Source organism: Bactrocera dorsalis, chromosome 1 (genome assembly GCF_023373825.1).
Source record: "Bactrocera dorsalis isolate Fly_Bdor chromosome 1, ASM2337382v1, whole genome shotgun sequence".
In the NCBI taxonomy this organism is placed as follows: domain Eukaryota; kingdom Metazoa; phylum Arthropoda; class Insecta; order Diptera; family Tephritidae; genus Bactrocera; species Bactrocera dorsalis.
Genome location: NC_064303.1, coordinates 109,931,517 through 109,957,338, shown reverse-complemented (window position 1 = coordinate 109,957,338; position 25,822 = coordinate 109,931,517). Strand labels below are relative to the sequence as shown.

Here is a 25,822-nt window from a genome sequence, read left to right as displayed (position 1 = left end):
GTTACTACTGGGCTTGCTTGTTGGCTGACAGCCGGACTGGTTGGCAGCAGTTGATTTCTTGGCTGCCCATACATTTGCTCGGCCTGCCTGCCTGCTTGCGCCTGTCTACCCCTGCTGCGCTGCTGGATCATCGCCATCACCATTGCCATCATCATCGTCGTCGTAGTCGTTGTCGTCGGAGTTGTGCTTGTCGTCGTCGTCGTTGGCACTGGCGTTCGCCTTCGGTTGGGTTGTTGTATGAAACGGCTGAGTTTGGTGTGTCATTCGGTTCGCTACCTCGCTCGTTGACGGATGTGAGTGCATGAGAACGGAGCGGTGTTTATTGTAGTAGGAAATCAAAAGTAATCACAAAACAAATTAACAACGGAAGAGGAGCAGGAAAAAAATAAACAATTGTGCGAAAGTGTCGAACAAGAAAACAAAAAGCTATAAAATAATTATTATCAAACAATTTCCAACGGAAAATCGACAAGTGTTGTTGTAAAACATTAAGCGCCGCATATTACGTTAATATTATTGGAAATACATACATACATATGTATGTAAATAAGCTTTACTATTCAACTGTGCGCAGGTGTTGCAAGTGTATTTTGTGTGGCAAGTGTCATTGAAGGCTCAAAACCGCGCAGCTTATTAGATATTAAATTTGAAAATATAAACAAAAAATAAGCAGTGACAAGGCATATGAAAATTATATGGAGCGGAAAGTGATTTTTTCTAAGAGATAACCCGAAATAGATTTGAATAGTAAAAATCAGCGGAAAATTAATTTTAAGCGCAAAACAAAAACAAAATTTAATAAATTTTTGTGTAAAAGAAATACAAAAAACGGTTGAGGTTACTTCAAAATTTTATTTTGAAAAGAAAAAAAAATATTTTGAAAGGAAAAAAATATTTTAAAAAGAAAAAAAATTATTTTGAAAAGCAAAAATATTTTGAAAAGCAAAAATATTTTGAAAAGAAAAAATTTTGTTTAAAAAGAAAAAAAATTAATTTGCAAAAAAACAAACATTTTTAAACTAAAAAAGTTGAAAAAAATTTTTACAACTATAATTTACAAAAAAAAGTGGTAACAAAAAAGCTTAATTTTAATTAAAAAAAATTATAGAAATAAGCTTAACTTTAATTAAAAAAATAAAAATTACCAAAAAACCATAAAACTTAATTAAAAAACATTAAAAACCAGCAATTCACAGTGTAAAAAGTAAATTTCATACATTGAATTACAAAAGTGTTGAAAAAAATAATAAATCACACACAGTACTTCGCAAAAGTGTTGAAACAACTCAAACTCAAGTGTTATTATAACCCCCGCAACCCCCAAAAACGCAACAGTGTCAACCAACGGACACGCTAAACTGCCGCGGAAGCGTAGAAAAGGCCAATTAGCACAACAAACAACAGGCAATTTAGCTTAGACGGCCCAACACCCGCTACCAACGTGCAAACGGCGTGTCAAAGCGCCGCGAAACGCGAAAAAACAACTTGACGGCGGATTAAAGCAACGAACAAAATAGCATTATTGTTGTTAGTGTGCTGGCTAGGCAAATCGTACGCCAACCCCAGGGATAAATCGGAGTATAAATGTCAGAAGTGTATAAGTGAGTGATGAAAATTGACAAAAAACAAACAGTTATAATCCTAAAACACAAATAAACTGTTAATTGCAGCAATAATTGCAACAAAAACAAAATTACAACTACAATTAGTTAGTTGCAACGGTTAAAGCACAAATCAAGTAAATATTAAAAAAAAAACACAAACACAATATATGGCCAATACAAAAACAGCAAGCGTAACGGCAACAGCGACAGCAAGTGCAACAGCTATTGGCGGCAGCGAGCAACAATTCTGTATGCAATTAAATGCTTCAGAATTAACGGCGATCATAATGAAAGGTAAGCGCAAAAAGAACAGTTACTTATTACTTGAATTTCGATTTATAAGAAAACACTTAAAAAGTTATAAAAGAAACGACAATAAAATATTAAACGTCAAAGCCGCTCGATCTTTCAAAATACACGAAGCTTAGGCGCAGCAAGTTCCGCATTTGAAACTTGAAACATCCGTAAGAATCTAAGTTTTATAGATTATCTGGTTTCCTTTTTCAGAACCTCAAAAATCAGATGAAATCTGGATTATAAAGATTTTCTGGTCTATAAAGACCATCTTAGATACATTAAAAATTCGAATGAGGTCTAAGCACTCTAATGATTTGTGGATCAGTTTTAGGTATAAAAGACTTGCTTTTGATCCAACGATCTTCAAAAGTTTAAAGAACGAACACTCTTCTGAACTAAAACTGATATCTATAATAATTTTCAATTATTATATACACAGAAGTGGATTCAAGCATTTTTCGGAATACCTGACAACTTGTCTTGATTGACAATTTGCGAAATATTTTTAAACAATCCTCATAATAATGGATTCGTAGAGTACAAGTTATAATTTAATACCAGAACAACCGAAATATTCCTGCCGGTTTGTGTGGAAACTAGTTAAGTTAGGTTACGTTAGGTTAGATGGTTGATCCCACAGCATGGCGGGGAATCTAACTAAGTAGTTTCTACACAAATCAGGAGGAATGTTTGGTTCACACTAAGACTGTTCTGATCATTTTTTTCTGAAACCAGCAACGAGTTTGATCTATGCAATTTTGGGAATTGGAAATTTTTTAGCTCTACATGCTTTTGGGAGGACATGTAGGATCTGCAATTTTCGAGGGATCAGAAGTTTTATTTTTAGAAGATACAGGTATGTTGCCTAAAACACAATTTGTAAGCACTATTTAGGGGATTCTCATAATAATAGATCTTCGTAGAGCACTATTAGCTATCTAGTGTAAACTAATAACAGATCTACCAAAACATTCCATCTGATTTCTACGGAAACTATGTAGTTCGATTTATGCCGTTTTGGAAAGATATGTTGTATGGTATATCAATTTCGAGAATTATTTTAGTGAACCTCACAATACTTTATTAGAGATCATTGATGAAAATAAGAATATCCAATAACAGTTCAACTCAAGTGAACGATCTAATGTGAAAACTCATCGAAGTACTTTTCACAATAGAACGGTAGGCAGTTTTTCGAAGATAATATACTCGTATATATAATTTAATACTGCAAATGGACCAGTCCGGGTCAAATCTGATCATCTCTTCCGCTTTTCAAAACATTTCAACTCTTCATATTGATCTCGGAAAAAAAAATTAACATAGCAGTCCGGGTCAAATCTGATCAGCTCTTCAAGACATTTCAAAACTTCATTAAAACAATATTTATCATTTCAGCACTTTAAATGTAGCAGTCCGGGTCAAATCTGATCAGCTCTTACTTAAGTGCATTATATACAGCTATGTACATACATACACACAAACACTTCAAAGTGCGCCTGCACTCGTTGCGCTGGTTAACACCTTTAGCGGAAATACCGCAAACGAATTGGCAGATTTTACGCCACCCCCACAAACGGCAGCAGCAGTTCGCTGCCTGGCGATCGCACTTTGACCAAGCTAAACAGACGTAACCACGCAAACACACACACAAACACGCGCTTTAGACTGGGATTATCGCTTATTGTCTGCAGCACTGCTACACAGCTTAATTAGCGGTTTTTGTTATTGTTGTTGTTTTCGATTTTTTTACTAGGAAATACTTAGGCGTGATCTTCGTACAGATTGAATGCTAACAAATTTGCTATTGCGACTAAGTTGCGGCAGTTGCTATTGCGTTGATGCTAAAGTGCATCTGTGTGGGTGTGCGTGTGTGCTCATATGTGTGTCTCACTTTGTGACAAATATTATGACTGGATTTAATCGCGCAATTTTGTCAAGTAAAGCCTTGTTTTTGGTACTTACTACGGAATATGTTACTATTATTGTATCACACACACCCACATACATGCGTAGATTTGTTACATAACTTTTGCTTGTTTGTGTTGGTTGTTGGCTTTGTTTTTACACAGGTGTTTAGTGCTTTTGTAAATATTATTACAAGTGCAGTAGCAACTAGTAGACAGTCAATTAGTTGTGATACACATTCATGTAAACATATTTATGTGTGTGTGTGTAGTATGTGATTGCGTGGGTGTGGTTGTATTTACGCGTTGCTCTTGAAATAAGTTAATACTAATTAACAGACGTCAAACAACTAGATTAGTCGTTAAAACAATTAACAAATAGAGCGAATTCTATTATTAACATGTAAATATATTTGTATATAAATATTTTTGTAACTATTTAGACGCAAATATGACGAAAATATATATTTTTTGTTTTTGTCTTACGTTTCGTTAATTTTAAAAATAAGTTATAAAAGCACACAACAAGAAATTATGAACTTAAAGCAAACAAAAACAACTATAAATAGCAGAAATGCAAATTTACTTACAAAAAAATATAATAAAAAATTTAAAAATATTTACTTTTATGAAAATAGAGCAAAATTAAACAAAAATAAATATTTACAAAAGCAACAAAAAATTAATATGAAAAAATTATTATAAAAATATTAAAAAAAAATACAAACAAATTATTTTAAACGAAACCAATAAAAAAAAATATATTTAAAGGAAAATGCTAAGTTACGGTATGTTAAGTTATGTAATTATTTATTAATTATAGTATGTTATGTTATGTTAAAAAATGTGGCATTCCACTTATTGACCTCAACTAAAAGGAAAGGCAAATACTTCAAAAACAAGATTAGGGCAGAAACCGCTAGACAAATTATAATCACTGTGGATCTCAAACGATCACCCAATATCGCTTATATAGGAGAAATAATCACATAACCAAGTACACACAAACATAAATACAGTATGCTGCTACCAAAACCCCCTTTAAAGCTGATAAAAAACTCTTATAACAATTGTTTCAACACAAACACACAAGAAAAAAAATGTTCATATCAAATGCCAAAAGTCATACAAGCAAATGCATATAAGTAAGCATATAAAGTACATAAATACACACATGTATGTATGCATATGCATGAAAAGGTGGCAAACAGCAAATTAGCTGATTAAATACAAATAAAAGCAGGAAAAAATATAAATAAAATGAAATCTAACGAAATTTGTAGTTTGGCTGAGCCAATCAAAATTTGCGTAGGTTGTGGCGTTGGCACGGCACTTCGCCATAAATTGACCAATCAGCGGACGGGAAAAAAAAACAACACAGAGCACCACGCAGCCGAATGTAGGGAGAAAGGAGTCGAAGACACAAGTGAGGTTAATTGAGTAACGATTGAATTATACGATTACACCAAAAACAGGATAGTAATAAATTTTTATCATTTTTTAAATAATTAATAATAAAAAAAATAATAAAGTTTCCACTTAAAAAGTTGAAAAAAAAAACACAAATGTAAATATGGCATGTCAACAGTCTTTTCCACAACTTGTTGCTTCATTGCCTGTTGCATAAGCAACTCATTAAGAAAGTCACCCGCATATACGGTGAAAGGATCGGCAAAGGGGAATATTCACCTTAAAAATTTCCTATGTACTTTCATACATATAAATGTATAAATCTACACACACACTCTTCCTTCATCCACATTAAAAATTAATATCAAATTACCCGCATAAAACTCTTCGGCAGGTAAAAGTGTTGCCATTCCGCTGCACGGCGCTGGCTGCCGCAAAAGGGACGCGTAATTGCTTGGTGCGCCGTAAGCAACGGTGCTTGCTATCTGTCTACCTGCATAAAGGCACTGCTTAACTGCACATGCTAACTGCCTGGTTGTCACCACCTGTTGGTGTTTTTTCGGTTGCCTGATTTATGACACATCTTTGCTTGCTCACTTCAGTTGCGTTGTTGTTGGTTGCTGTTGCAGGTTATCAGCGTGCTAAATGTATAAAATTTTTAATGCCTTGCAATCAAATCGAATTAAATCGCCGCATTGAATACTCTAATTTCAGTTGTGGAGGTGAAAAATTCCAGGCGCTGTTTTTGTTATTTCTTTATGCGTTTCTTTTTCCACATGAGTGTAGTAGATAGAACTTTTTTCAAGTATAAAAAAATTATTACGAAGAGTTTGAAATGAAAATTAGATAGCGGTTTCATATTCGGTACGTAATTTTAAAATTTTTGTTTTAAACAAACAATTCGGACTAACCTTTTTTCAGTTTTTTCTTGAAAATGTGACTAATTTAAACTTAAAAACTTACGTTTCCGTTTATTGGTAGCGACTCATAATTTTCGGAGTTATTCGGAATAGTTCGGAGTAAATTTTTTCGATGAATAAAACTTGCTTTAAGGTCATAAGTTTTTTGGAGTAGTTATGATTTTTTCAGAATAGTTATGTAGGGTTTTTCGGAGTAGTTTAGAATTTTGCGAATTATGTAATCAGACCTTTTTCTGAGTAGAAAAAATTTATTATGAGGAGTTTGAATTGAAAAATTGATAGCGGTCTCATATTCGGTACGTAATTTCACAATTTTTGTCTTATACAAACAATTCGGACTAATTTTTTCAACTTATTTTTGTTAGTATGACGTAATTACACTTAAAATTATGTTTTCCTTCCATTGATAGCGACTAATAATTTTCGGACTTATTCGGAATAATTCGGAGTAATTATTTTTTGTGTAAATTGCACTGTTTTCTCCTTCGCAATTCAGCATCTAATTAAACTCTAATTTACTTTAACAAAATAATTCCACTCACTTCCTTTAATTTCCTTTTAATTTTAATTTCAACTTAACGTTCAAGCTTTTTTCCTTAATTTACGGCATTTAATTATGCCAAAAATAAAATTTTCGCTTCAATATTTTACAAATTTTTTATTGCCTCTGCTTCTTTACTATTTTGACTGACTGTCAGCCAGCGCCAATAATGCTGAGCAGCGGAAAAAATGATTTCGAACGCAAATTGCTCAATCAGTATTATTTACAAATCAAAATTTAGCACGGTGAAGGTGCGAATTGTTTCGTTGGCGTCATGAGAAATGCAAATTTAATCGCCAAATGTATGCAGACATTGTCTTTTTCTTATGCTAATTCAGTTTACGCACATACATATGTACATACAGACATGCATATGTATGTGCTTACATATATTTAGCAAGTGAGTGCCAGACGTTCACCTGGTTACACGACGCCGACTTTGCCCACACAATTGACCTCCGTGCGGTAGAGCAACAACAAGCAAGTACAAAAAATGTAAAAAAAAGCTTAAAAAATTAAAAAAAAAATTAAAAAAAAAATTAAAAAAAAAAATAACAAATTAAAAAAAAATAACAAATGAAAAAAATTTAAGAAAATATTTAAAAAATGAGAAAAAATAATAAAAAAAATTTAAATAATTAAAAAAAAATTAAAAAAAATAAGTAAATAAATAATAGTGATGATATAATAACAAAAAATAAAAATTGCACAAATAACTCAAATCGAAATAACAAAATATATTATTGAATTCATTTGCAAAATTTCCGATTGCTCGGCAATAAATCGGCAACAATAGCACTGCCTTTAATATATAACACAAACATACACACGTACACACACCACTCACTTCAGCTCGAGCGATATTTGTAAGCTATGCATTTTTATCAAAAGGTAATTAAACCTTTCGAACGATTGCTTACACAAGCAGCGAGTGATAGGGAAAGGTGAGTGATGATAGCTTTGCTCAAAGCTATAAATAGTCAAATCAAATTGATATATGTACGTATCGTATAGCCGAATAAAAATGCAAAAATTCATAATACAAATATTTGCGTGTGTTACGTCAAGTGCCAAGTTGTGCACATTTTGTGGTGTTGTCAACAACACCTTGCCGTTATTTGCTTCTGAAATTACAATAAATTGGTACAATATTTGTTTTGGCTGTTTATAATATAGTCAGCCATATGTAAATTGGCTGAATATTTCTTGAATTGCTACATTTGCGCATTGTTGTTTGCCTGTTGTTACGAGTTTTGCTGTTGTTTTTTGTGAATTTTGTAGGTCATTAAACGCGGCAATCGAAATTCGTATGCAAACTGCATTGTAGTCGTAAAAATTGCCAAAAGTTCGAGTAAATAGCAGTGAGAAAAAAATTTAAATAAAAAAAGAAATTAAAAAGTTAAACAAAAATAAAAAAAATAAAAAAAAGTAAAAAAGTGGAAAAAAATTAACAAAAAGTAAAAGATAAATTGTAAAAATAATACAAAAGTTTAATAAAATAAAATTGTAAAAAATTTATAAAAAAAAAATAAATAAAAAATTGCGAAATTAAAATAAAAAATATATATTGCGCGATTTTTTGTATACAGACGTGTCGCAAACCTTGTTAATATTTAACTAAATGTATCGTTTTCTGTGCAAATACATTGACATTTATTTGTACATACGTAATACTTATTGCGTTAAAAAGTTATTTATTTGTATTTATAAGTGTATATGAACGTATCTTTTTTTAAAGCAGCTTTTTATAATTTTTATTAAGTGCGCTTTCTTGATTTTTGCTTTTATTAATTAATAAAATTTTTTACAATTGTGGTTGTTGTTGTAGCTCGAGCACATTTTTCATTTGTTTGATTTTATTTTATTTACATTTTTATATTTCTTTGCAACAATTTTTTTTATTATTTATGTTTAGTTTTTCACTTTACTTCATTATTTATTAAAAATTTTTTTTTTTTTTTAATTTGAAAAGAATTTAATTAAAAAATTAATTTTTCTTAATTTATTAATTTTTTTATTTATTTATATTTTTTTATATAAAATATTATATTATTAATTATACAAAATTATAAACCACTTATTTAATTCAATGTTATTTAATTTTTGTAATTTATTTTTACTACTTTTTTAATTTAATTTTTATTTAATTTCCTTGCTACAATTTTTGTTATTATAAATTTATTTAATTTTTCTTAATTAACAAATTTTTAATTAAACTAGATTTATTTTTTATTTTAATTAAATAAAATTTTTTTAATTTAATTTTTCTTAAATAATACAAATACACAAAGTTTAATTAATTTTTTATATTTTATTTTAATTAATTGTTATTTAATTTAATTTTAGTTTTGAATTTATTTCCTTAAAAAAAAAATGTATGTAAATTTATTTAAATTTTCTTAATTAATTAATTTTTTTTTAATTATTTATTTTAAAAACTTATTTTGAATTAAAAATTAATTGACTTAGCTTCAGTTTAAAATTTGTTTCCTCAATATAATTTTTGTTATTATTATTATTTATTTTATTTTTCGTAATTAATTAATTTTTTAAATTTAATTTTATTCATTATATCAGTATGAAATACATTTTATTAATTTTCGTTTTATTTAAATAAGTTATTTTTTTTTTATTTTTATTTTTCTTACTTGATTAATTTTTTTTTTCAAATTTTATTTAAGTTTAATTAATTTTCAAAATATTTTTTGTTCTGAAATAAATAAATAAGTTATTTCTTTTATTTTTATTTTCCTTACTTAATTAATTTTTTTCAAATTTTATTTAAGTTTAATTAATTTTCAAAATATTTTTGCTTTTGAAAATAATTAATTATCTTTTATTTTAATTTTGGTTTTTTTATTTGTATTTTTTATTCATTAAATTCTTAAATATTCTTTTTGTTCCACCTGTATTTACATATATTCATATACCCACCGCTACTCTAATTTATTTACGTTTAGCACCTGAATTAGCCGCTGTATACAATAATTAATACGTTTTTTAACTTTTAAGTGCTCAGCCGTGTGTTACCGCAAGCGCTGTGTGAGGCATTTGCACTTATAATTATGCGCACTGCGACCTTGTTTCGTTAAACAGTAACAATAAGAACAAAAAGCCGAATGCACTTGTAAACACACACATACACAAATATAATTATGTGTGCCTTCTAATATTTGTTTACATTTGATCATCGAATTTTCTAAATCCCCTTTCGTGAATATAATGGCTAAACATGCATAGATATATACTTACAAACATACACAAAAACTACCGTTAGCATACACACATGTACATTTCGGGTGTATATTTTTATAAACACTCTACTAAGCAATAACAATAAAATTTCAAACAGCTTATTAATATGTGCACAAACACACACGCACACACAAGTATACCTACATACATACATATATGCAAGCATACCAACAGGCGTACAAACTGAAAACCACTGAACAATTAAAATTCCACATACTTAACAAATGAAACAATTTTCCGTCACCGCTACCCCCACAGCCGCTTTGCCAGCCATAACGCACACACACACACCCACACTCACTCACTCAGTCGGTGAAGCACGCTGCGTGTGTTTTGTTAATAAAATGCCACCCCCGCTATGATATCGGGAATTATTTGTATTCTCATATCGACCAACAAATTTTCAGCATGCTTTGCTACACACAACAATCATAATAACAACAACGAAATTACCGCTAGGGAGGCAATAATAAAGAAAAAAAGCAAGCTGTTGGCCGCCTCTTGAACATGTGTGCGTGTGTGTGTGTGTGAAAGCAGGAATTAAAGTGCTGACTAGACGATTTGTACAATTTGCCCGCACGGCAATTGAGGCGAACGAAAACAGATGTTGGCTGCTGTTCGTTCGCTGCGTCACAGTGGGTTGGTTTGACGGTGCGGCAGATGAGGCCGATTGGTGGGGGGCGGCACTGCGTGTTCGTGCTGGACTCGGCATCATATTTGTGGAAATTTTCGCACTTTTGCTGCGATTTAACATAATTTTTAAATCATTTGCTAGCAAAAAGCTTAAGGAAAAGTGTTGGGCAAAGCAAAAAAAAAATTATAATAAATAAGCGAGAAAACACTGCGCGTTTAAAACATAATTAAAACAGGTGTAGGGCATTAATAAGCACTTGGCGCTGAAATAATTGCGTTGTTGTGCGAAGTACTATGCGCAGATGTACAGGCATACATACATGCATACATGCATAGACATGTCGGTACAAGAATTTAAATTACTTAGACGTGAAGTTTATGAAATAAAATCAAAGCAGGTGCTGATGAGGGAACCCATTGAATTTAAGGTGTTAAGGGGTGAAATAAAAATAAAAATAAAAAAAAAAATAATAAAATAAAATAACAAAAAATAAAAATAATAAAAAATTAAAAAAAAATAAAAAAAAAAAAAATAAAAATAAAAAAAAAAAAAAAAAAAAAATATAAAAATTAAAAAAAAATAAAAATAAAAAATAAATAAATAAAATAACAATAACAAATAAAAATTACAAAAATAAAAATAAAAAAAAATAAATAAAAAAAAAAAAAAAATATAAATAAATAAAAATTTAAAATAAAAATAACAAAAATAAAATTAAAATAAAACCCAAAAACAAAATAATAACACATAATATTTTTATAATTATAAAAAAAAAATTAAAAATATATAAAAATAAAATATTTTTTTAAAAAAAAAAAAAATTATAAAAAAATAAATAAAAATTATAAAAAAATAAAAAAATATATATAATAAAAAATTAAAAAAATATAAAAAAATAAAAAAAATAAAAAATTAAATAATATAAAAAAAGAAAATTAAAAAAATAATAAAAAACAATAATAATAAATAACAAAAAAACAAAATATTAAACAAAAAATTATGAAATAAATATTAAAAATATAAAATAAAAAAAAACATATAATATAAAAAAAACATTAAGTAAAAATTAAAAACAAAAAAAAAATAATAAAAAAATTATTATAATAAGAAAAAATAAATTATAACATAATAAATATAAAAAATTAAAAAAATTAAATGAAAAAATTAGCTTGCTTAAAATGGAAAAATTAAGAAAAAACTAAAAAAATTTAAATAATTTAAAAAAAATCAGAAAAAAACAATAATAATAAAAAAAATAAAATAAAAAAATTAAAAAATACTCAAAAAATTAAGCAAAATAAATAAAATAAAATAAAAAATATGAAAATATTAAAAAAATGCATGAAAAATAACCAAAAGTAATAATTATAAAAACAAGAAAAAATGATAACTTCGGTTGCTTGATTTTTCACAAATTTGTTGCCTACCAAACAGAATTAGAAACATTTAAGACATTTCAGACGTTATTTGCTCTAACTCTGATTAATTGTGACAAAATTCAAGTGCTCTCTGCACAAACACAAACAACCATTCACCAAACAAATGCCCCACCAGACATGCGACTAACCCCAAATAACAACAAACAAATACTTTTAGCAAATAGAAAAACTTTTTGCCGCCACACACATTTGTGCAACGCTATCAATTACTTGCGCAAACAAATCAGCACGCAAAGCGCCACGCAGCTGCTAACTGTAACAATGGCAAAGCACAAGGCACAAGTATTGGTAAGAGGGGTGGGTGGAGGCCAACCGTTATTTGTGGATATTCTATTTTTGCTTGGGTCACCGCCGCACCACAATCCAACAGCTGTTGGAGCTGCGGTTGCTCTTGCTGTCTGCCACAGCGGTTGAAATGGTGGAGCACAACTACGCGCACACACACACACATATACTTCGGCGACGATTGCGTCACTTTGGTCTGCTTGTGTATATGTATGCGTGTATTTGCGATAAATTCAAAATGTTGACAAATCATTTTTCTTTGTCTTTTATGTTTCGGGTTATGCATTGTTTTTGCCTCCTCGAAATGGAGGTGGGGCAAGAGGGAATTTGTAACGAAAATACAATAATAAGAGCAAACACATTAAGAGATGTATTCAAATAAGCTGCTGCGCTGCTGCATGCCACACGACTGATTTGCCAACAACTGTAAATATATCAATTTATGAGCGTTGCTATGTGAATGTGTGTGGGTGCAATTTCGGGTTGTCTGGGCTTGGTCTATAAGCTTTTTTGGAAATTTCTATAAGTAGTTAGGTTTGTGTGTATATAAGTATGGGTGTGCCAAAGTTGTGGCAAAAGCATAGATTTTTGCAATTTTGTATGACTTGTGGGGACTGGTTTAAGACCAAGTCTTATGTCGAGATCTTCAAATTTATGCTCATTGAAAACAATTGATATTTTGGAATATTTTTTTTTTTTTGAAATGATAATTCGAAAACTTCACCTTCTTCAAAATTTTTCCTTTATAAAATTACATATTTTTTTTGCAACTTTTTTATTTTATTTTGAAATTTTTTTCGAAAATTTTTGTTTTTGAAAACTTTTGTTTCATTTTCGAAAAGTTCACTTTTTTCGAAAATTTTTCGAAACTAAAAACTATCAACACAATGTTCGCTTTGAATGCAAAAATAGTTGAATTTTTTTCCAAAATTTATTTCGAAATTTTTTTGAAAATACATGTTTTTGAAAATTTTTTTTGAAAAATCCGTTTTTATTTCGAATATGAGAATTTCAGTTCTAAAAAAAATTATTTCCTTAACTTGGAATTTATTTTTAATTTTGTTGCACAAATATTTAATAACTATTTAAGAATTTCAGAAAATCCAAGCGTTCCAAATGCCATAAGCTCTTCGCTATGGCAAATTGAATAGCAAATATGCTCACATACTTGTATATTTATGCACAGAGTACGAGCTACCCCTGCGTTTCGCCACCCACTACCACTGCAGCTGCTGCTGGCGCTTGGCAACCCCTAGAAGTATGCTAACAAATGGTCTGGCTGTCTGCTGTGCGTCGCCGAGTGGTGGCTGTTTGCTAAGCAAATATATGCAGATGTGATGTATTTAAATTGTATGTACATATATGCATGTGTGTGTGTAAATATATATGCATGTATGAATTTTCTTATCTGTGTGTGTGTGGCATTACATTGCGCGCTTGTGATTTTGCATAAATATAATCTGGATGACGCGTCCAAGCTGGCAAATGCCCTTGCGCACCCTTTGTGTACGCACACACACAACAAGCCCGCCATCCCCCACTCCTGCTTTGCCACATTGTCCGCCACAGCAGCGCCAAAATTGTGCTTGTGACTCAAAAACCGCCACACAATTTATTTCGGGCGACGATAGCAAATCTCGTCAACAGCTTGGCGGCAACAATTACACTACAAGCAAATAGAAGAAAAACAACAAAAAAAACAACTACTAAAGCAAATATGTCGAAAAAGCTTGAGCCACACAATAAGAACAATAACCATAAAAGCGATAGCGGCAAATGTAGAGGGCACAGACAGTTGCGACGTTGTTACACAAATGAATTGCTTTCGGTGTTTTTGTTCTCATTGTCGTTGTTGTTATTGCTCAGCTTTTCTTTACTGCTTTGCCAATCAACCCCAGTGTGTGCGCTGGAAAAATCAAGTTGGCCAACAAGCTGTTGTCACAGCTGCGTTTACTCGCTGATGATTGCTTGCTGCGCCTTTGTTTTACTTGCTGTTGTTGTTGCCGCAGTCCAATTTAAGCGCGCTGCTGTTGCGGCAAAACTTTGCTACAATTACTCTTGCCACCGTTGTTGTTCTTGTTGTTATTTTTTTCATATTTGCCGCTGCCACAGACGCAGCGGTGTGGCATGCGACAAATAATAAAAATGTCATGCTGTCGTCGCCTGCCAGGCCAACGCAAGTCAGCGGCAACAACAATAAAAAGCATTCAAATGAAGGTGGAGGAGTTGCAAGAGGAAAAGTGCGGAGGGGCGCAGTTTTAATGCGCACAGATTGCTTTAGCCCACATACAACTTACTTTTGAGCACCCTCAGCACACACACACCCATACACATAATCACATCTGCGCACATAAAATCTCACACCAAATGCATGTTGCTCATACGCAGCGCCCGACCATATGTAGCCAAGCGCAAGTGCTCCAGTCAAAGTGGCGCTGCCAACCAATTGCTTTTTTCGCTATTTTTGCTTTGTCTTTTGCTTCTTTAAGTTATTCAACTACTGTTTTCCACACATTTTCGGCACAATATTGATTGGCGTGCTGGTCGCGCTGTAGTTGTTGTTCGTGGTCTGCTGGCATTCAGTCTGATTTGGTAGAATTTATGGCATCGCTGGCATTGCTTTCGTCGCTCGATTTGCTTCAGCTGAGTGATTGTCATTATGCGCGCATATTGTTGGCGCCAAAATAATAAGCTTATTGTTTGATGGCTCACCACATGGCACCCAACACGGCGTGTAGGCGACAATACAACAAAAAAATCCAAAGAGAAATATGGGCAAATTGCAATGGTGGCGGAAAATCTGCAAATGCAATGCAAATAATTTCAACTATCAGCGTATCAATGTGGGGAAAAATTAATGAATTCAAATACCCAGTAGGAAATTTTTGGTTGAAAGCGAGAATTTTTGGGTGTGACAGCGGTCAAATGCTGGTGAGAGATTGAACACAAAATAATAATTCATATTTGCATGGAAAAGGTTAAAAAAAATATTGGTTCTTATAAAAAATTTGTAGGTCAGCATTGCAAAAATTTTTTTGCAAGAAGCAATACAAAAAATATTAAAAAATTGCCCACACATCCCATATATTCCTCTATGTTCCACATACACAATAATTCCTTATTATTAATGTGTTGTATCCCTCCCTACAAAACTTGAATTCGAAGTATTTCTGTCATATATTATTGTTTTTTGCTTGATTTGTCAGACATACGCTTAAACGCACACACCCAAATTTACAACGTGACGACATTTTTATGCTTTTTGCTGTAAATATAAATTGTGTTGTCTATAAAAATTATTTTTCTTCTGTGTCTTTTTGCCTGCAATTCAATAAATATTCTGGCCTAGCCATGTGCATAACGGTTTGCTGTCCATCGATTGGTCAGCAGGGTGTGTATGTGTATGTGTCATTGGCAGCGCAAATCAGATGAATTACCAGCAATAAATTACAAGCGAAAATAGATTGCAATGAAATATTATTGCGTACCATTCTTTTGCTAAAAATATATTAATAAATATTTATAAATAATAGAGAGTGAGAGGGAGCTGATTTAAAAAAAAAAAACTAAGGAGAATTGTGTGAAAATTTTTTGCGGCAGAGATTTTGGTTGTAAGAAGCAGGAAATTAAGAAAAATTTTAATTAAATTAATTTAAAAAAATTAATAATAATTATAATTATAATTTTAAAAAATTAAATTAATTAAAAAATTAAAATAATTTAAAAAAATAATTAACAAAAAAATAATGAAAACAGTGGAAAAATAATTAAAAAAAACAATATTCTAATCAAAAAAATTATATAATGAAGTTAATAGAAATAAAATAACCAAAATTATTTAAAAAAATAAAGAAAATAATTAAAACAAATGAAATAATGGCAAATTTAAATTAAATTAGTATTAAATTAGAGAATTAAACAAATATATAAAGATAAAAAAATTAACATTGCCAAAAAATTAGAAAATAAAATGTCAGAGAAATTAAAAAAATTTTGAAAAATTAAATTAATTTTTTTGAGGAAGAGATTTTAGCTGTAAGAAGCAGGAATTAAAACTAATTAAAAAAAAATTAAGAAAATAATTAATTAAAAAAATTAATGAAAAAAATTAACAAGTAATAATGAAGTTAATTAAAAAAAATAAAATAATGAAAAAATTATGAAAATATAATTAGAATTAAACAAATATAATTAAAAATAAAACAAACATCATCACCAAAAAATTTAAATATAAAATGTCAGAGAAGAAAATTAATAAACAAATTAAAAATTTGAAAAATTGAATTAAGTAAAAAATAATAAAATTAAAAAAAGTATGAATCAAATAAGAAAATTTAATAAATTTAGGGAAAATAAAAATTGAAAATCATATAAAATAAAATGACTTAATTAAAAATTTTTAAATAATTTTTTTCTAATTTTTTAAATTAATTTAATTAATTTTTCCTTAATTTTTTCTTTTAAATTACTGAAAAATGTGTCAAACTCAATAAAAAAAAGAGAAAAAATATTTTTTGTTTAAAGGTCCAGTTTAAAAAAATAAAATTTTATTGTTTTTGTTTATAAAATAGAACGCGGCAACTCTATACGCTAAAAATCTTATTTTTTGATGAAAAACGAGTACGATGATATATGTTCCTTTACCTGATATTTAACTAAACCTTTAACTAAAAATAGAGACAGTTAATATGATAAGCAGACAGCCGGAAACCAATTCTTAAGAACTGATAAATTCCCAAACTAATTTCACGGCTCAGTTCATTATTTTTGAACTCAGCTATCTTTATTTTGTGATCTTTTTGGTATTTTTTTTTGTAATTTTTTTCACTTTACAAATTTGTATAATCTTTAAACAAACTTCCCATAAAAAGACCCTTGCTTAAAGCCGCTTAAGCTCTACTTTATATACATACATACACACACTCCCACACATACTCAGCCGTGCACATTGTTATCGCCATGTTTCAATTAAATACTCATTCGATATTCTATCTTCATAATGGCAACATTTGTTCGCTATCTTCCAAGTGTCAGTTTTTGTTTTGCATATCTATTGGTACTTGTTGTTGCTGTTGCTATTGTTGCTTTTTCGAAAAGTGCACATCTGTTACACTGACAATGCTTGTACATAATTCACAAAGTTATCAGCATGGCACATCTTCATCCAGCAGCACGGGAACAACCCAAATGCGGTACCCAAGCAAACACACACACACACACACGGACTTAAACAACATGTGCTAATAGACGCACACATACACACACAGAGGACTGGTGTTGGCGATAAATGCTGCAAACAACTTTTGCCAGCAATGCGCGACCGATTTTCCCAGAATGTGTTGGCGGCGGCGGCAAACAAGTGAGCCAGCAAACGTACGGCAAGCAGCAAAGGCAGCGGCGCCGACGATGACGACGACCGCGATGACTACGACTATGACGAGGCAAAGCGCCACAACGTTGGCTAAAGCGTGAATCACATGCTTTTCAACAAAACAAAAAAAAAACAACAACAATAGCAATAGCAAAATGCCAGCAAAGGAGCGGAGGCTAGAGCTAACGATGCCGACATTGTTGGCGATGCAAAGTGTGCGGTGGCAAGCAAGCGTCGCGCGTTGGGAAACACTCAACTTTGAGTTTGGATTTTAATCGAACAGATGGCGCCAAATGTTTGCAACAAAAACAACAAAATATAACAAAAAGCCGGCGAAAGAGAGTGCGAAAAGGGGTCAACAGTGGCAAGGCGGGGGAGGGAGAGCGAGCAATATAGTTGTGTGGCAAGGCATGTTGTAGGTGTAGGTGGCATGTCAAGCGAATTGTGGAAAACTCAAATTGCTAAAAAGGGCCAACAACAACAGTCACAACAACAAAAAGCAAGCAAAACAAGGCATCATAAAAGCCAGAACAATGGTTGTTGTTGAGGAAGAACAGCTGCTGCTACCACTAGATGAGGCAGGCAAATAAGAAAACCATGAGCGCACAGCAGTGGCAGGCAGCACCATCGAATTTGAACGCCAACACCCGGCCAACGGGCAGCAATGAGTAATCGACTGGCAAGTAACTGCTGGTTGTTGGACGGATGTGTGCTGAGGCTGAGGCTGCCGCCACAAAGCAAGCAACAAATCATGCAACGGCCAGACGCGGCACGGCCAATGCGGCGCGGCGGACGTGCAGACCCTGAGGACGACCTCGAAGAAGACTTCATTCAAAGCGCAATTCGTGCCACAAAAGAAACACACGCACACGAACCGAGCAGCAATGGTTTGGAGTCATGCCACCAGCAAGCAACATAAAAATCATAGAAAATCGAGGCAAATAAAAAAGTGAACGAAAATAATAAAAATAAAAGTGAAAAGCGTGTGCTGCAAAAAGAAAAGGCATAAAAAGCATGCTCTTTAGAAATGTGAGCCGCATCAGCGGCAGATGACAGCAGTTAAACTTGCCGATTTAATGGCGAGACGAAAGCGTTGGGAATACCAAGAAAATGGGCACAAGTTGGCGCGGCTAGCGGGTGGTATGTGGCAAGAACTATGGGATAGACTAGTAGACAGCAAGTGTTGTTGGTTGTTGGGTTTTTGGGGTAGGTCATCTGAGACGGTTGGATTGTTGACTGATTTGAATGGTATTGGGCGGCTGTTGGGCATTCAAGCGCTTTGGTTTAAGTTGCCGACAAGTAATGCCTTTGCCAAATGGTGCAGACAGCACAATGACTGTATGTGGAAAATGGTTATGGTAGGGAATTCTCACTGTCAGCAAGAGTTTATATGAAAATTTAAATCAAGTTTGAGAGAAGCTTAAAATTTGCCTTAAACGTGGAGTTAAATTTTAACCGACGGTTAAATTTTTTAACCAATGGTTAAGTGTAACAAAGATTGTTAGAAAACAGGATTAAAATTTGCCTTAAAGGTGGAGTTAAATCTTAACCGACGGTTAGATTTTTAACTGATGATTAAGTTTACCAGTGAATATTAGAAGAAAACCTTGAAATTTGCATTAAAGATGGGGTTAAATTTTAACCCACGGTTCAATTTTTTAACCGACGGTTAGATTTTTGAACTAATGGTTAATTTTAGCAGTGAATACTAGAAGTAAAGTTGAACTAAAAGCTCGCATTCAGCATTATACTTAGCTAAAGTGCACTTTAAAGTGCCGGTTAAAACTCAGAGAGACCTTCAAACCTAAAGTGAGTATGAATTTGAACTCGATACTAAATTTTTATGTTAAGTTCTGGTTAAAGAAAGGTTCTTTACCGAAAGAAGGAGTCTCGGTTTGTCAACCAGAACTTAATTAACAACTTAAAATTGACTAACCTAATTAATGAGCTGATTAAATACAAAAAAAAAAACTAAAATTTAATTAAAGATAAGCAACTCTACAATTTATCTCATGCCCAAACAAAGCTCAGTCAACAAAATTTCGATATTATCTGGTACTTGCTTGACTGAAAACCTCACCAACAACAACAAATATGATCGGAAAAGAAGAGTACAGTATAAAATAATAATTTTGCTACTCCTACTGTCAGCTCTTGACGTACTTAACTTCGCTTGACAGTCTGCAGTGGTAATAAAAACCGGAAAATATGAAAATATCCGACAGCCACCGAAACGCTCGTGCTCATGCATCATCGGCGCTGAATGGCTGATGAGAATAATGACGCTCCAGTAACTGGCGTTTAGCTCGTTGGCTGGCAGCCGCGGGCACATAGCAAGCCAAGAGCCAACGCACAGACCAGACCAAGGGGCGTCGAAAGGGTGGACGCACGGACGGTTAGACAAAACGTAAAAAAGAAAAATACAAAAAGACACAGCAGGAAATACAATATGGAAATAGATAAAAGCGAAACTGGAAAAAAACTACTTGCTACTTTGTTGCACAGCTGGTGGTGGCTACAAGCAGCTTTTATGTTGGCTTTTATGGGGTTGTTGCAAGTAGCACACGCAGCGCCGGCGAAGTGTTGCTGCAGTTTGGCATTGGATTTGCGCGCGTATGTGCGTGGTGTGGCGGCGGCGGGCGCGTGCAGTTGATGCGCGCATCAATTTAAGCGCTGCAATAACAATAACAACAACAACAAGCGCTATGACAAACATCATTTGTTATGGCAATGCAACTTGAAAGCGGCGCGGCGTGGAGTTGAGTTGATTTGAGGGTTTTGCGTTGGCGTTAGACAACGTGCTAGCGACAGCAGCCAGCCGTTGGCGTGCAATGTGAGCAGCTGGCAGGGGGTTGGTCGGCGTCCGTTCACAGGGGAAATAGCATTAAGTGTTTTGCGGTGCAACGGCCGCCACCGCCAGCGCTCAACGCCACCGAAGACAGCGTCAAATAATTTTTCAGTTTACACAAAGCATCAAACGCCGCAATTTGCGGCAAAGCAACAACACAAACAACAACTAATCATAGATGCATGTATAGTATATTCAGTTAGCTATCAGTGGTTGCGTGGTTTGGCTGCCTTTATTGTTATGGATACTGTTATTTGAAATATCATATTTTATTTTTTGGTGTTTTGGGTTCGGTGGCTTTGTGGCTTATTGTTGTTTTTGTGTGTAGTACATGAAGGTTTGTGATTTGATTTTGATTGATGCTTAAAATTTGAATTTCTGAATGTGAAAATGTAATTTTGAAATAAAAATTGGAAATTGATTTTTGAAATGGAACATTTTTTGTTTTTGAAATTAGAAAAAATTAAAAAAAAATTTGATTTTAAAATTAAAAAAAAATTAATTATTTTATACAAAAAAAATATTTTTTGTGTATAGAAAAAAATTTTATAAAAAAAAAATATTTTTGTAAAAAAATTTTGAGAAGAAAGAGAATTTTATAAAAAAAAAATTTTTTTTTTCAAAACTTTTTTAAATAAATATATGAGATAAAATAAAATATATAAATTGAAAATTTTTGAACAAAATACTTAAAAAATTAACAAAAACAAAATACAATTTATAAATTAATTTTAAAAATAAATAAATAAAATAATAAATAACAAACTTTTTTTTTCACAGAAATATAGTCATGAACACAAAAACAAAACTTTTGTCAAACTTTTTTTTTTTTAATTAGAAAAATTGGAAAAAAATTAAAGTTTGAATTTTACATTAAAAAAAAATTAAATTGGTTTATATAAAAAAATTATTTTTTTTTTTTGTAGAGAAAAAAGTTAAAAAAAGAAATTAAAAAAATTTAAAAAAAATAAAAATTTTATAAAAAAAAAATATAAAAAAAATATAAAAAAAAAATAAAAAAATAATTGTTTCTACAATTGTTTCTACAATTATTTTTTTTCTAAAATTTAAAGTTTTGTTTTCGAAAACCATAATAAAAAAATTTCAAACTTGCCACAAATAAAATGCTAAGCGGACAACTGCAGACGTTTAATTGGCTGAAAATCTGAAAGAATTCCAGTAAATCATTGCCAACACAACAACAACAACAATCTTAGTACAGATATCAGTTAACGATAGAATGACAATGGTGCGCTATTAATAGCAAGTTAGCAAGCAAAAATGGCATAAACCACACACACACACATGCGCAACTGCAACACAATCAGGGGCAGCAAAGGAACTTAAGCAACATACAGATTAACCAAATTTGGAAAGTATAGAAAAGTCAAACAAATTAAACTCGCAAAACTAGATAATGCAACAGATAGATAGACAGACGGACAGACAGATTTCAAACTGTCTGCAAATCGGCATGCTTGATAGATGAATGTTGCAGGCTGACGGTCATGCATTTGCAAATGCTTGCATGGGGCATGTGGCAGCAACAGCAAGTGGCACGTGACGTTGCAACGCAGAATGTAAATAGCAGACAGACACTGGGCAGGCAGGAGCGTTTTATGGCAGGCACAGAATAAAAAAAAATACAACAACAACAATATCTGTAGCAACAACAGCAGTCTCTGAGCAACAATAATAAGACAAAACTTAGCAGTCAACATGCATTACATGCAATGCCCATAATTACCTGCCCCAAGTTGAAATGTGAGCTGCCTGTTGCATGCAACCGACCAATCGACCGACCCACCATACCATTACCATGTGTGCCACAAATGAAATGTTAACGCTGCGGAATGTGTCCATATACCAATATGGTGCAGCGCAGAAAAATGCCAAGCGATGGCCAAACAAAAGCGCCCAGCGACAGCAGCTGCTGCAACACAATGGTGCAACAACAAATGCAGAAGTGGAGAATGAGAATTGCAACGCATGCCACGGTCAACAGTCACACAGCTGAACAGTGGCCAGAGTGGGCAAGCAAGCAAGCAAATGCAATGATTATAAGAACAACAACAAAAACACAAACGATTGCTGCTGGCATACTTCGCTTTGCATTGCACATTGTTGCAGCAACGCCATTGTTGCATGCTTAAGTGGCATGCGTCCAACTGAGTGCGCCTGCCGGTACATGCAACCGCCACGCTTGCAGCACTGCATGCGTGCGTGTGTCCGCAGTTGGCGGCTAAGTAGGTGAGGCAGCTTCAAATTAAGCGCTCAGGCGCCAACTGGCTTGCCACAAATCGGCATTGCCGGGGCGCGCATATGCGCATTTGCCGCTTTTGCTACGCATATTGCACGCCACATTTGGTGGCCGACCAGCCAGCCAGCCAAGCGTGCAGCGCCGCAACGTATCCGTTTACAAGGTGAAGTCGACGCGTTGCGGCAGCCAGTTGGCAGCGATAATAAACGATCGCGCCATAAATGATCGACACGATCGCGATTGATATGCCCTTATAGAAGTGTAGGGTCGCTGCCTCGTGTGTGTGTGTGTGTGTGGGTTATGCGCAGCAAATTCCAATCATTGCGCTTTATGGCCATAATTGTGCAAAAGTTCACTCTCCGTTGCCTCGCAGCGAATTCTCGCTATTTGCTCAAGTGTTAAAAATAAATGACGAAGCACTTGTGGCTCGGCGTTCAAGCTCCTTTTTAGTAGAAGGGCGTTTTTGGAATTTTTATGTGGGTTTCAAGGTTTCATAAATGTGTTTTTATTCATGAGCGGTTCTATAAACGCGCTGAAAAGCCCCCGTGAACCATGGAACTCAAAGGTCCGATTGTTCAACCTCGGGATCAATAATTGTTTGAGTACGACAGAGCCAGTCGCATACTTTACCAGCAAGAGAGAGTGAAAGATAAAGCAAAAAATAGAGGAAGAGAGAGTGAGAGAGGCAAAAGAGAGCGAGAGAGAGTGTGTGAAAAAAGTGTGAGAGAAGAAAGAGCGTGAAAGAAAGAGACAGTGTTACTGTGAGAGTGTCATAGAGAGGAAGTTCGCCACTTCATCGATTTCAATTTGAATTTTCAACTGGTTGTAAGATTCAGGTTATTGACAACGACAACGTTTCAGATCCGTTTCACAGTTCGTCCTCCCCACTATTCCAAATCTTACGTTTTTTAAAGCTTATTATTTCAAATTATCACACACCACATGTCGCCTCGAGAGTAGACATTCTACAAATCAATGATAATTCGGAAAACAAAAACAAATATTTACCCACACCCACAAGCCTGCTAACTGCCTGGATGCATATTTAGCTAGGAAATTAGAGTAACACACGAGTCCCCCATATTTGTAATAATAGTATTAGTTCAACGCATTACCTCCACTTCCCCTCCCTTAGCCACTTCCAAGTTTTCCGCACAATTTGCTGATTGAACTGCAATCAATTAGTTGTTGTATGCGAAAAATGTCTAGCAAATTGAAAAAACATGTAACACAATAACAAAAAACAAAAGGAAATGCAATGAAAGCGCGCACTACAATAACAATAACAATAAGAACAACAACGCTTGTAAATATTACAATAGCAAATGAGTAAGACAAAGGTAAAAAAAAAAACCAAAACAAAAGCAATAAAAACAAAATCAAATCGCTTTTTTAACGGCAAACTAAGTAGTTGCAACAACAACAACAATATGAACTACGCAGCGATCAGCGCAATTGCATGTGGCTGCATAATTAAGCGGACGAATAGTGATGGAAAACATGTGTAGTACTGCTAATCACATACCTATGTGTGTGTGTGAGTGTATATATGTGTGTACATATGTTTTTTATATGTGTGTGCAAAAATTAATTGCAAGCGCCGCACATAATTAAGATTCGTTAAGTCCGTATTGCGTACAAGGAGAAGCTGCGCGCAAAAAAATATATATGCAACAACAATAACAACAAAAACTACAGCTATGAAGATAGCGTAACGAATACACTCGCGCAATTGACAATCGAAGGCTGACGCTGGGCGCTAGTAGAGATGTTGCACGGCATTTTTTGGATGTGTGCGTGCATGTGTGTGTGTGTGTGTGCTTTCATAAATATACACATGTTTTATGCATTGCAGCGAAGCGGGACTTTGACGAGCAGCAGACGTAAACATGACGACCATGTTTTTATTAAAAATGCATAGATGCAAATGTATATGTGTGTGTGTATATGCGCCGTAATATATGCAAGGGTAATGAACAAGGCGATAAAAAATTGATTGCTGCAGTGAACATACCATAGGTTGTACATACATACATACATACTTACATAATGTATGTATATATAGTTGAAGGCAAGTTGGGGAAGTGAGTAGGAGGAAATAAAATCATTAATTGTCAGGTTAAATTTGAAACAAAACTATGTGTGTGTTTGTGTAAAACAAAAAAAAGAATAAAAAAATTAGAATAAACTTAAAAACAAACCTTTGGAAAATTAATATATAAAATAATAAAATTTAAAAAAAAATAAAATATATTAAAAAATAAAAAAAATATTACATAAAAAAAATAAATTAAAAATTAAAAAAAAAATTTATAAAAAATGAAATTAAAACAAAATTAAACAAAAAAAAATTAAAAAAAAAATAAAAAAAAAATATCAAAATAGATAAAAAATAAAAATAAAAAATTAAATTAAAAAAATTAATTTTCGAAAAAAAAATTAAGAAAACTAAATTACAAATTGAAATAAATTAAAAAATTAAAATTGAAAAAAAATAAATTAAATTAAAAAATTAATTTTCGAAAAAATTAAAATTAATTAATAAATTAAAATTAAAATTAAAAAAAAATAATTAAAAAAAGTTAATTAAAATTAAGAAAATTAAACTTAAAAAAATAATAAGGAAAAAAATTAATTTACAAAAATATTAACAAAGTTTAAATCGAATTTTAAGAACACTACACCTAAATAAAATCTGAAAAAAAAATTATACAAAACAAAAATATTGGATACAACATAATTTTTTTTTGCATCTGCGATTGTTTTTTTAATAATAAAATATTGTAATTAAAATTTTAAGTAAGACCAAAATTGCTCTCTTACAATGCCGAATGACATATCAACCACCACTGGCGCCAGTAGCATTGCCAAACGACTATTAACATGTGTACCCAAACCAAAATCAGCAAAAACAACTACAACAAGCAAACAAATATGAAAAAAGCTGTGGCAGTATGTGATTAAGCAAAAAGAAAGCAATAAAAAGGCAAAAACACGCCACAAAAGCTCAAAGAAAAATATTTCCAAACACATACAGACATAAGTACATAT

At 32.4% G+C, this 25,822-nt stretch overlaps 1 protein-coding gene across 1 annotated transcript in view; it reads left to right on the top strand.

Moving 5' to 3' along the window:
- Positions 1-224: 224 nt before the first annotated feature.
- LOC105222733 (uncharacterized) overlaps positions 225-25,822 on the top strand; it is a 39,460-nt gene continuing 13,862 nt past the window's right edge. Inside the window, exon 1 of the mRNA XM_011200180.4 lies at positions 225-1,898. Within this exon, the coding sequence (XP_011198482.2) occupies positions 1,772-1,898 (127 nt within the window). The 5' untranslated portion in view covers positions 225-1,771. The remainder of the gene's footprint in view (positions 1,899-25,822) is intronic.